General features: G+C 43.5%; 1 protein-coding gene and 1 long non-coding RNA gene across 2 annotated transcripts in view; both read left to right on the top strand.

Annotated features, from left to right (window-relative positions):
• The window catches only part of fhit (fragile histidine triad diadenosine triphosphatase), a 206,459-nt gene extending 202,512 nt beyond the window's left edge, over nt 1-3,947 (top strand). The window contains exons 6-7 of the mRNA XM_080545617.1: nt 3,353-3,457; nt 3,821-3,947. Of these exons, the coding sequence (XP_080401743.1) occupies nt 3,353-3,448 (96 nt within the window). The 3' untranslated portion in view covers nt 3,449-3,457; nt 3,821-3,947. The remainder of the gene's footprint in view (nt 1-3,352; nt 3,458-3,820) is intronic.
• A 747-nt stretch (nt 3,948-4,694) lies between these two features.
• The window catches only part of LOC308170779, a 370,737-nt gene continuing 362,793 nt past the window's right edge, over nt 4,695-12,638 (top strand). Inside the window, exon 1 of the long non-coding RNA XR_013937800.1 lies at nt 4,695-4,748. This is a non-coding gene — a long non-coding RNA (uncharacterized lncRNA). The remainder of the gene's footprint in view (nt 4,749-12,638) is intronic.

Below are 12,638 nucleotides of genomic sequence, written 5' to 3'. Positions count from 1 at the left end.
GTAAACCAAAGGTTATAACCAGGTGTCTTGATATTTAACAAGGGTAAAACAATGCCAAAAATGGCAAACAAACGAGCACCTTCAGACAACCTCAGATGTGAATGTTGTGAATGTATGTTGCGTTGTTGAGCATAATTACTCGATGCTTTTTTTCCCAAAGAGAGCCAATTAGCACACAAAAGTTCCGTGACATACAGTAACATCTGTTGTGTCAGCATTTATTGGGGGGCGGGGGAGTATGGGGGAGTATGGGGGAGTTTGGGGGAGGGAGGCCATTATTACGCAGAGAACAAACAGACTTGATTAATTCCTAATGAGCCCTAACTTTGTCTGTGCGTCACAATCAATAACGTGATGAAGATTTGCAATAAGAAGACAAAGACAAGTCCTGTTAATATTGCATGATGACATTGCATGCTATTAGCAATGTATTCTGCAATCATTCGCCTAACTTACCATCCTTCATGGTTTGGGCTAGGCCCCTTAGTTCCAGTGAAGGGAAATCTTAATGCTACAGCATACAATGCGATTCTAGAGAGTTGCATGCTTCCAACTTTGTGGTAACAGTTTGGGGAAGGCCCTTTCCAGTTTCAGCATGACAATGCCCCCATACACAAAGTGAGGTCCATAATGACATGGTTTGCCGAGTTTGGTCTGGGAGAACTTGACTGGCCTGCACACAGAGCTCTGACCTCGACCCCAATGAACACCTTTGGGATGAATTGGAACGCCTTCTCGCCCAACATCAGTGACCTGACCTCATTAAAGCTCTTGTGGCTGAATGGGAGCAAATCCCCACAACCATATTCTAAAATCTAGTAGAAAGTCTTCCCAGAAGAGTGGAAGCTGTTATAGCAGCAACGGTGGGACCAACTCCATATTAATGCCCATGGTTTTGGAATGAGAAGTTCAACATAAGCATATATGGGTGTGATGTTCGGGTCTCCCAATACTTTTCTCCATATAGTGTATCTCGGATGACATACAGTGGGGTGCAAAAATGTGGGCACCCCTGGTTTAAATGTTTGTTACAATTAATCTCCAAGTGATGTAAAGCAAACCCGAACACTAAATGCTACAAAGACTCCCTCTGTGCTTAAGAACTGCTACAGTTGACTTGAAACTAATTGTCTCATGCAATCACAAAGTATGCGATCATCAGCAAAGTAATTTCACTTTGACTTTTGCAATATGAATGTAAATCTCTAACTACATAACTACCCACCCATCCACACACACAAACCCACACAAACCCACACAAAAAAATCAAACCCCCCCCCCGCCCATCTCCTTCCTAGCCCAGCACAAATGTCATCCCCCAATTGCAGTAGTTAAAGTCTCCTTTGGGGGGCGGGGGGGGGGGGGGGGGGGGGGGTAAAGTAAATGGAGGAGATCCTAACACAGTGTGATAGTTCTGAGACAAGGCTTGGCTGTGGTTGGAGGGGTAGTGAGCTCCAGCCAAGTCACGCAAGCAGGCTTAACTCAGAGCTGAGGGCTGAGGGCTCTGACTCTCTGGCGGTGTGTGTGTGTGTGTGTGTGTGGGGGGGGGGGTCTGTGGCTCCTAAGGGCCCTGGAGAGATGACCCCCCCCACCCACCCAACCCACTAAGTCCTTCTCATGTCCCCACGGTCTGATGACGGGCCATTCCCGGGCTTCTCCACGGCACAGGATCCGACAAGCTCTCAAGCCAGGGTCAGGTTGTGTAACGTGTGTAAAGAGAAAGAGAAATAGAGGCTAACAAAACAACAGCACTTGTCAGTGTTAGAGGGGAAAGAATGTATTGAAATGATGACCCCCCCCTGGTGTTTTAGCTTCCAGACGGTTTAGGGGGAGCAGAGCAAGAGAAACGTTGAAATCTATTTCATGTCGAATCATTTTACCGCCTGCGAACATAAAACCCTCTCCCTGTTTACAGTTAGGGTACCGTGTCTGTCTGCAGCTGGTGGGTGGTGTTTTAGGCATACAGATTTTCACTTAACCAAGATCCAACCAAGCGTGCCGAAAAACATGTTACTGGAGATGGTGCTGTGGAAATAACTCAAGGACATAACATAGCAATATCATCTAGCTAGCTTTGAGCTTTGAGCTTCTACTTCCTTCCTTCCTTTGTTTATTTCATGTATTTACTGTGGCATGAAATCCATCTCATGTCCAGCAATGTGTTCTCGCCTTTGGGGTCTCCGTGGCAACTTAGCATCATCTTAACAATAGCCCCCACTATGACAAATCTCAAGGCGGTGCCGTGGCAGTTTTAAAGACCACTCTCCTGCTGTTGTGGCTCTACACCCCCCCCAGTGTGTTAGCGTTAGCTCTCCTGTCCTGAGGGAGGCATTAGTTTGATGAAGTAGCTACATTGTTTCCTTCCCTCTCAAATCTACCAACAGTAGACAAAAACAACAACATGGAGCTGGTGTCAGAATGTGTCACAGTCAATGTTTTTTTTTTCTTTCCCCCTGTCGTGTCTATACTTGATGAACCGTAATGGCTCCCGCTTGTTTACGTCGTCGTGGGAAGGCGGGAGACGGTTCTATTTCAGACGGCGACTCTCTCGCTTGCGCTTGAAAAGACTAAATGGAGAGGCGGGATTGTCGTCGGCGTTGGTTGTCGTTGCTTTTGATTGTTGTTAGATTGGGTTAGTCCTTCAGTGTTCAGCTGCAGTATGAGGTACAGGAGGGGTGTCCAGAAATATAGCCCGGGTGAGCCCCTCAACCAGGTCTCGGGGTGGTAAAAGGGTAGCCCCTCGGCCCCGAGCCTGGTGGAGTGGAGAGGAAACAACAACCCATACGCCGAAGAAGAAGAAGGATCCTGGGCATCCTGAGGCATGTTCCGTATTCTGTAGTCTAGTGGAGCAGCCAGGTACACAGAGACTACCAGTCGCTAATGTATCTGCTAACCTCTGGTCAACAGCTTTGTTTGTTCTGCTACACTGAAACAACAGTGTTATTATAATTACTGCTGCTATTATGAAAGAAATGGAAAATGGGGTCGACCTACCCTCAATTAAATAATTACATTACTTGTGTGTGTGTGTGTGTGTGTGTGTGTGTGTGCGTGTGTCTGTGTGAGTGTGTGTGTGTGTGTGTGTGTGTGTGTGTGTGTGTCTGTGTGTGTCTGTGTGTGTGTGCAGTGCGTGTGTGTATGTGTGTGTGTGTGTGTCTGTGTGTGTGTGTATGTGTGTGTGTGTGTGTGTGCGTGCGTGCGTGCATGCTATCGTGCGTGTGTGTGCGTGTGTGCATGTGTGCATGGATTCAGTGCGTGTGTGTGTGTGTGTGTGTTTGTGTGTGTGTGCGCGTGCACATTTGAATCACCACTGAGCATAATAATGGGCAACCTGATGTGTTTCTCTGGGCAGCTGCAGAAGCACGACCGAGAGGACGTCCCCTCCGCGTGGAGGACGGAGGAGGAGATGGAGGTGGAGGCCTCAGAGTTGAAAAAACTGCTCAGCTAGACCAATCTGGTAAGTAAGTAAGTAGGTAAAATGTATTTATAGAGCACCTTTCCCAGACCAAGGGTCACAAAGTGCTTTACATAACAAGGAAAAAACACAATAAAACATAATAAAAGAGCGAAAGCCACAGCAGGTTAAAACAGGCAAAACAAGTGAAAATAAAAACAAGTAACAGACAACAGGTGTACAACAGCATCAACAAGACACAGAAAGACAAGCCCAAGTAAAGTAGCAACTACAATATGTTTCCATTGATGTTCAACTTATTTGTTCGTCATGAGTGATTTGATCATTGTTTCTCATGAGAACATTAGCCGTTGAAGAAAATTATACATTAATCATGTGTCTCTTTTTGTGTCTTTTGTTTTCCAGTATCCTGTTTAACCACATCCCAGGAAGTCCCATCTGACTGAAGTTGCTAATGATCTTCTGTTCAAATACTGATTAAAGTTTTTTCAATGGATTTGAAAGTGTTTTGTGAAATAAAATTTGAGTGAAACAAAGTTGATTTCTTACCTCTGTCAGCTGCATCAGGCTAGTTTATCCGCTGTTTGAACGTATTCACCAAAAACTGACAGTTGACTTGTTTATACTGCACCTGTGAAGGTGGAAATTTAATGAATGAATGAATGAATGAATGAATGAATGAATGAATGGTCTTTATTGTCATTGCTATAGTACAGGTACCAAACAACGAAATTTGGGAGCAGGGGCTCCCCTGGTGCTAGGAAAAAAAAAATAACGTAAAAAAAACAAGAAGGGAAAGGAGCTGGTTTACATAAATAAAGGCTATGTACACTATCCACTATAGTATATACTATACTGTACAAATAAAACACTGTGCTGTACTCTATGCTATGCTATACCTATTCTGACATTTCCTATTCTCTGCAACCTTATGTACCCTAGGGTTGTCATATTGCACATAGTGTTATTGCACATTCATTTAAAGTGTCGCAGTTTGCAGGCTTGAAATGTACACATTTGTGCCTCAGCACTACACCTGATTTTCAATCCAGCAGCTGCCATCAATCCGTCCAGACTGTCCAGGGCCCAGAACCTAGGTCTTTGCTGTGTTCAGGGCCTGGATCAAATCAAATTGTCATTGCTCTTAGGTCATAATAATAATAATAATAACTTTGATTTCTATAGCGCCTTTCAAAAACCCAAGGACGCTTTACAATTCTAAAGGGGAATGGTCAGACAGACAAAACAGAAAACAAACAAAGCAAAACAGAAACATTGACTAGGGGCCAAAGGCCTTGGAGAACAGATGTGTTTTGAGGGCTAATTTGAAGGAGTCCAGGGTGGGGGCGTTGCGGATCACTATGGGGAGGGAGTTCCAGAGGGTAGGTGCGGCCACGCTGAAGGCTCTGTCCCCAAAGGTCCGTAGGTTGGTGCGGGGGGTGGACAGCAGGCCCATGTCAGCGGACCGTAGGTTCGGGGAAGGGGTATGCTGGGGGAGGAGGTCAGTTAGGTACTGGGGGGCGCAGGCGTGGAGGGATTTGTAGGTGAGGAGGAGGATTTTGTAGGTGATGCGGGACTTGACCGGGAGCCAGTGGAGGTGAATGAGGGTGGGGGTGATGTGCTGCCAGGGCTTGGTGTGGGTGAGGACCCTGGCAGCTGAGTTCTGCACGTACTGGAGCTTGTCCAGGGCTTTAAATAGGTTTTTGCTAATCTTCAGTCGGCCAATTGTCTGAAAAATGGCAAATTGAGTCTAACCAACCTTCCATGTACATGGAAAACCTCCAACAATCACTGAGTCTCCAACAATAGCCTGGCCACTAATGATACTGAAGATAATAAGCAACGGTCCCTAAAAAAAGCTGTGGCAAAATACCTGGTTCAAGTTCACGAATCATATCTGGGCCCCATACACCGCACAACTTCAGATACTTGCCTAACTAAAACCAGGGGTGCAAACGTGTCACCTTTCAGTGAAATTCACAGTTTTTACCTCAAAATAGGTAATCCACGTGATTCGTGTAGATCTGAAGAAAATAGTTTTGAGGAACAACTAAAATCTCCACATCTAGGGAAGCTACGAAGGGTTCAGAGCAGAGCAGCTCGGCTTGCCCTGCAGTGCACAGTGAGAACAAATATTGATGAGAGGTTAAAAGCATCACTTCATTCCTTTGTAAAAATGTTTTATTAATGTTCTGAAAGCCCCTGACGGTAACTACACAATGCCAAAAACTAAAACAAATGAGAAACAACATCCTGTATAGAGCTACCAGGTCCCTACCAGGTCACATCTCTAACACCCAGAATAAAATCAGTTTAAAAAAAACAAGTGTAGCAACACATCATACACATTAGATCCTAGCTGAGTATTTAAATTCTAATTCTGTTATTTGTTGTTTTGTGTGTGGATGGTTCTTTTGTTTGTGATGTGTTTCTGTGATGCTCACTAAAAACTACTTGTCACTTGTCATTTGTTGTCATGTATGTTGATGTTTTCTTTGTTCTGTTTTGTCATGTTTTGTGATGGTTTCCTGTATATGTTTTGTGTGGACCCCAGGGATGCTAATACATCTAAATCAAATCAAGTCTGTTTGTATGAAGGTTCCCTGTATTCGCTGCTCTCCATACAGAAATGCTAATTATTCTGATGATAGACTTCCTGCACCATTATGTTTAGAGGCACTCTTATTAAACCTCATTTGTTAAATGTCAGTTGGTGTATTGACACATACTGAAACTTCGTTCAATTCGTGTGTAAAGTGAATTGAAAGCTTTGAAAGCCCAGGACTGGTTCTCTTATGCTAGGTTGAGAAATGGACAACAGGAAGAGAGAATTAAACTCTAACATTCGTCATCGTTCTCGGAGTAGCACTACGGTGGCATTATGATTGAAGCAATGACGAAGGTAACTGATTGAATCCTGGTGGTTATGGCTGATAAATAGCACTATGCAGGCCATATTGATTTTCATTCTTTTATTGACGCTGGAACAAAATGTCAGTTGTGTCATTTACTCAGCAGGGGGTGGTGAAAATACAGCTCTGCCGTTGAAATAAGGTGTGTGTGCCTCTGGCTCTCTATGGTAATCAAGCTGTAAAAAAAAGCCCTGTGGATTTTAAACAATATTATTAAGCATGGGGGAATTCTTTAAGGCGAATCATTCATTCACAGGCCAGGAAGGAAATCCATCAAACATGCATGGGTCCAGCAAGATGAAAACACAGAGAAAGGAAAGCTTCACACACACGGTTCATATCTGATCGTGGCTTAAGGCCTTACTGTATGGGTAAGGCCCCCGTAATACGAAATAATTAGCAAGCGCATATTCAAATAGGATATTGTTAAAGCATATTGAACATAATTAACTATCACGTAGAGAAGTTGATATAAATTGCACTCGCGGTAGAATGGAATTCCAATTAGAGTGCGCGTCGAGATTATATTAAATGGATGACTCACAGGGTTCGTATTTACTGAGGTATGGTTTAATTACCGCTCCGACATGGTTATAAGGCATAATGACGCCATACATCTTTCATAGTACAACCAGGCCTCTGTTGGAGAGAGCACCATGAATCAATTTGCAAATGTACACAAACACCGCGATTGGACTCCATAAACCTATCTGACAAATATCTTGTTTGTACTTCAAAAGAATGCTTAAGTTGGATTACAATGATATACCTAACCCAAAGGTCAGATATATATCTTTTTTTAAACAATTGACATAGACATGCAAAATAAAGCTGTAAGAACTAGTTATCCTTTTGCAGAAGTTGAAAAATAAATCTAAGTGCTTTGAGTTGCATTTCATGTACGAAAGGCGCTATATAAATAAAGCTTTACTTACTTACTTACTTACTAAGAAAAAGCACAATTCTTTGTTGCCCACACACACATTTAGCCTTTCTAAGGTTGACGACATCCTTTGAACCGTCGTCAGAGATGCATTTGTAGGCCTATATGTCAGCATGGGAGTTCAACATTACTCAGACACAGGGACGGAGACCTCACACACACACACCCATCACCATTTGGAGGTAATAGCCCCAGAGAAGAAACACATTTGCCCGGTTTAACCAAATGGATATGTCCTACATTATGTGTGCTTTTGGACAATGAGACCGCCGCCGCCTTGCTAATGTTCCCCTTCTCTCCCCCCCCTGGGTTTTGAACATAAACACCATCATTCTGAGGATGAGCAGCTCTGGGTGAGGGAACTATCCCATTAATGACGAGGTATTAATGCCCAGGCCATCTTATTAGGATGAAGTGCATCCCTGCAGCACAGTGGAAGAAAGACAAATATATCATCATCAGAGGGAGAGACACACAGACCACTGTGTCCACTGGGGACAGACAAAAAACACATCCCACAAAAACAAAACTGGTTTTCATTTCGTCACACTTTATTTGGATAGTCCCAGAGATGATCTAGTAAGTAAGTAAGTAAGTAAGTAAGTAAGTAAGTAAGTAAAGCTTTATTTATACAGCGCCTTTCGTACATGAAATGCAACTCAAAGGCATTTCATGTACGAAAGGCCTGCGAAGGCGGCGGGATGGGGTGGATGTCCATGTATGTATGAGTCCTTGACGGAAGTCCAATCTCGGCGACCTTTTTGATCTACAGTTTCTTAAAGATCTATGCTCTCTATTTATTGCGTGCAACAATGATTTTCTGCTTGCTCAAGTCTGTAGGTGAAGTCTATTTCGTTTTTTGAGAATGTAAAGTCTACAGTATCTAGCGCTGCAGTGAGGGGCTGGGGTGTAACCATGTGACGTTGCTCTTGTTTTCGCACTAGCTCCGGGCAAGTAAAACAGTGTTACTGTCGAACCCTGTTTGTACATTGGGTTTTGCCTGCGGCACGCAGAAAAAATAGGCAACAGTCCTAACAACTGCAACAACTGCATGGTGATATTATAGGTTTAGCGTTAGATAATGGTTAGGGTAATGGTTAAGGCTAGTGATAGTGAATAGTTAGTTGAAATATTGTTGACAGTTAGTTGAACTGCAAAACATCTACTCGGGGCTATAGAAACAGTGTTAGTATTGTGAGGGAATAGTCATGGGACTTCTGAGGCATATAGTGCCATTTTTATGTCCAGAGAAAACCAGGTTATTGCAGTGAATAGGGTTTAGCGGTGCTTACCAGCAAGCCATCGCCGGTAGCAACAGGAACAACAATGAAAGGCGAAAGAGAGAGAGTGTTCTTCCTTTTCTGACACAGTTATTACTACTTTGGCAGTGTTTCATTGGTGTGCGAGATGGATGTTTCCATATGTTTCTATTCTATTGTTGTTGACAACTATAGTGTTACAAAATCCTCATTATAATTGGTCCTAGGGTGTGGAATTCTCTTCATTTCAAATGGTGGTGTACGGATACAGACCCATGAATATCAATGTAATGGGAAACATTTCATGCAGTGTAAGATTGAATTTCACTTTCCATCATCTATTCCTTCGGGGGAAAGCATTCCTTGAGATCAACTTAAAACTAATTCTGAGCCAATAATTTTATTTGTGCTTGTTTTTACATCATTTTAATTTGATATGCTTCATCTAAGAAATGCGTCAAACATGCCACACATCTCGACAAGCAAAAAAAAAAGAGAATACAAAAAGAAAAATACACTTTTTCCAGAAATGTGTGTGCTCAACAGAAACTGGTGAGGAATTTAATTAAAAACGACCTCCCTCTGGTTTCAGAATCATAGCTGGTTATGGGAGAGAGGGAGTGCAGGAGAGAGAGAGAGAGAGAGAGAGAGAGAGAGAGAGAGAGAGAGAGAGAGAGAGAGAGAGAGAGAGAGAGAGAGAGAGAGAGAGAGAGAGAGAGAGAGAGAGAAGAAAAAAAAGAAAAAGATCTGTGAATTCCCAAATACATCTTCAAAGCTGCTTAAATTAATTAAAAAGACATTATGTTACATGAGATTGGGGAGGGTCCAAGGGGGCCCTAGCATGCCTGTTTGCCTGTGGCTAAGAGAATGAAGTGATTATGTAAGCCGTCACGGAGCTGGCCTTTGCCATTCGGGAGCTCGGGGCGGAAGTTTCTCTCCTGGCTGTCGTACCCACGGGGCGCGGTGCCAATAACATGTCAGCCGCTGCCCTCTGGGTTACACGGCACTGCGTCATTAACGACAAACTAACGAACCGCCCGCCTGAAATGGCTTTCCCGACTGCTCTCCCCAGAGAGAGAGAGAAGTACACCGCTCTCTCTCTTCCCAAAACACACAGTGAGACACCAAACACATCCAACATAATTAGCTTTTAAGTTTGTCTTTAAATCAACGGTGAAAAGAGTTTCAGAGTTTCGTTTTTCGTACTCAAGATATTTTGGGTTGTTGTATTCAAGGCCGATTGAAAATAATAAATCATAACTTGACATAATATCACAAAAACTGTTGAATCCAGATCGTGCAATAATACCTCTACAGTACCCCAATACCACAACACAGTTATAGTCAAAGCTGTAGTTCAACTAACCATTGATAATACATACGCTGTATACTGTATTTGGTTGAACATGGGTTTGAATTGGGAAACATACTTTCTGACCCCAGCAGCGGTACCACATATGGCCACATGGTATCGCCGGCTTCAAAATCTCTTGACAGGATTCGGTTGTTAAGTCTGACGTCAAATGTGACGTTTAGCAATTTCCGGGTCCAAACCAGAAATTCCCTGCACCAGAGTACCAGTGAACTAAAGCACCAGAGTACCAGTGTACTAAAGCACCAGAGTACCAGTGTACTAAAGCGCCAGAGTACTAGTGTACTAAAGCACCAGAGTACCAGTGAACTAAAGCACCAGAGTACCAGTGTACTAAAGCACCAGAGTACCAGTGAACTAAAGCACCAGAGTACCAGTGTACTAAAGCACCAGAGTACCAGTGAACTAAAGCACCAGAGTACCAGTGTACTAAAGCACCAGAGTACCAGTGTACTAAAGCACCAGAGTACCAGTGTACTAAAGCACCAGAGTACCAGTGTACTTAACACTAGAACAGCCGTACTAAAAGAGACGCCTCGGGGGTCAAATGACCCCCTCTTTACCATGCTCAAGCTGCTATTTACACACAACAACCACTAGTTGCCCGCTTGTAAATTAGCCTACTTCCTAATAGCTTTATCCTGATGTGATTTTGAAAATGTAAGGATACTGGTTGGTAGAACACACATATCCAGGAAGAGTCATGGAAGGAGGGTCCTGAAATGTGATCGAGTGCAAAGGTATAAAATGTTTCTTTACTCACAGGGGTCAAATGACCCCTCATGGCTGTTGTAGTGTTAAGCACCAGAGTACCAGTGTACTACAGCGGTAGAATGACAGTTCAATCGTTTTTTAGACTGGGATCTATTCATACAACAAGGGACGCAGCACTTTCCCGTTTTCCCCATATCGTCAGCGTCTTTGAGCCTCGGAAAAGCGCTACACAAATATAATGAATTATTATTATTACTGAGGCATTTCGAAGAGAGCGCCTCAGCCAACGTTGGACCCGGAAACACGTCACGACTTAACAACCGAATTGCACGCCTGCCTGGTAGTAACACACTGTACCTAGGAAGACCAGCGGTCCTCCATTGGCCTTTAGTAAAGTGACATGTGGAAGCCTTACAGAGCCAACAGGTAAGACATCACACACCTCACATCAGCTGTACTGTCAGAGCTACTGCTTGTCTGAAGTGTCCGTTGGGACCCATAGATCCAGTCAGCATCCCTTCATTCTCTCTCTCTCTTCCTTCGTTCTCTCTCTTTCCTCCTCTGCGAAGTGACACCTCTCTCCCTGAGGCGGAGAGAGGAGACCTGGAGGGCCCTGGAAATACCTCTTTGATCTGTGCCTCAGCCCCCCACTGAAGCTCTTCAATGGGAAAAAGAAAAAAGACAAGATAAGCCTTTGTAGCGTTTACCGAGCTATATTATCGAGCAGAGTAGGCTAAGGCAGCCAAAAGGCCCCACACGTGCGAACTCAGCAACTCTACACGGAGGGAAGTGGAATCGGGTGCCTTGTGTCAACTCTCCTTTCTGTTGCCCTGTGACATTTCAGCTGCCCACTAAAAAACAAAAGCATACTATTCGTTATGGTGTATTTATTGTTATTTCAGTAAGTAAAGCTACTCTGTACCACCTAACTTCGGTTCATCATCTTTTCTCTACAAACTATTCATTCATAATAGTTTTAACTCGTTTCGTTACAGAGAAATTGACTTAGTAAAGAGCAATGGTGTTTTAAGTCCAGTCACTCTATGAATGACATTTCCCCATTGACCTGTAATAACACTGTTCTAATCACCGTAGCGTAGACACCGTGTGTCTCACAACACTGTCTGTCTTTCGATCCTAGTTCAGGGCTAGCTAGCTAGCTCTCTACTCCATTCATCAATTATTCACCAACTCCTACTACTGTTAGCTCGGCGCCTACGCTGTTATTGAAGCTATGTCCTACCTCCATGTCCTACCTCCATGTCCTAATCAAGCGAATGTCTGGATCAAAACTTAAGTTCCTGATCCTCAACTCTCAACCTCTTCTGAATGGAGTTGGGTGCAAGAAGCAATGGAATGGCAGCCACTTTGGACCACACTTACCAGAGGCCTCACAGAGCTGCTATGAACTGATCCATTGTGGATGCAAGGAAGGATGTTAGTTTAACGTTTCTTTCTTCAGGAGAGAGCCCCGTAGTGCTGGACTGGAAGCCTGAGGGCCCGAAAACTCCTCAGTGCCTTTCCATCAACTGCTTCAACAACCACATCCAGTATTGTTAAAGAACAAGAGAGGAGGAGTGGTTGTTCACTGATGTTTAGAGCTCCGCCAAGAAACACCTGGTCACTGGATGAAGCGTTACTTTTTATGAGACAAAATGAAAACACATTTGTGATGTTTTCTGGTTTCGTTTCTGTTCTCTGTTACCCTAACCCCACATACATTATTCATTGGGTTGTCAATATTGCATGGATGGAGAGAGAAAATACATGAAGTAAGTAAGTCAATATCACAAAATGTATTTTGTAAGTTACGGTACTGAACAAAGAGTTGGTTGGTGCACAATAGTAATACAATATAATGTCTGACCTGACAATGGTCATGATGTGTTTTACAAGGAGAATGATGGGATATGGTACAGAAATTGCAGCTACAACACATGGACAGAAACATGCATAGATCCATATTTAGATGTTTCGCTGTACAAGTGTGTTGATTGTCAATCGCGATGCATTCATGAGGGAC

The sequence above is a fragment of the Nansenia antarctica genome, assembly GCF_963989245.1.
Source record: "Nansenia antarctica genome assembly, chromosome: 15".
NCBI classification, from domain to species: domain Eukaryota; kingdom Metazoa; phylum Chordata; class Actinopteri; order Argentiniformes; family Microstomatidae; genus Nansenia; species Nansenia antarctica.
This window is presented reverse-complemented; position numbering and strand designations above follow the sequence as displayed.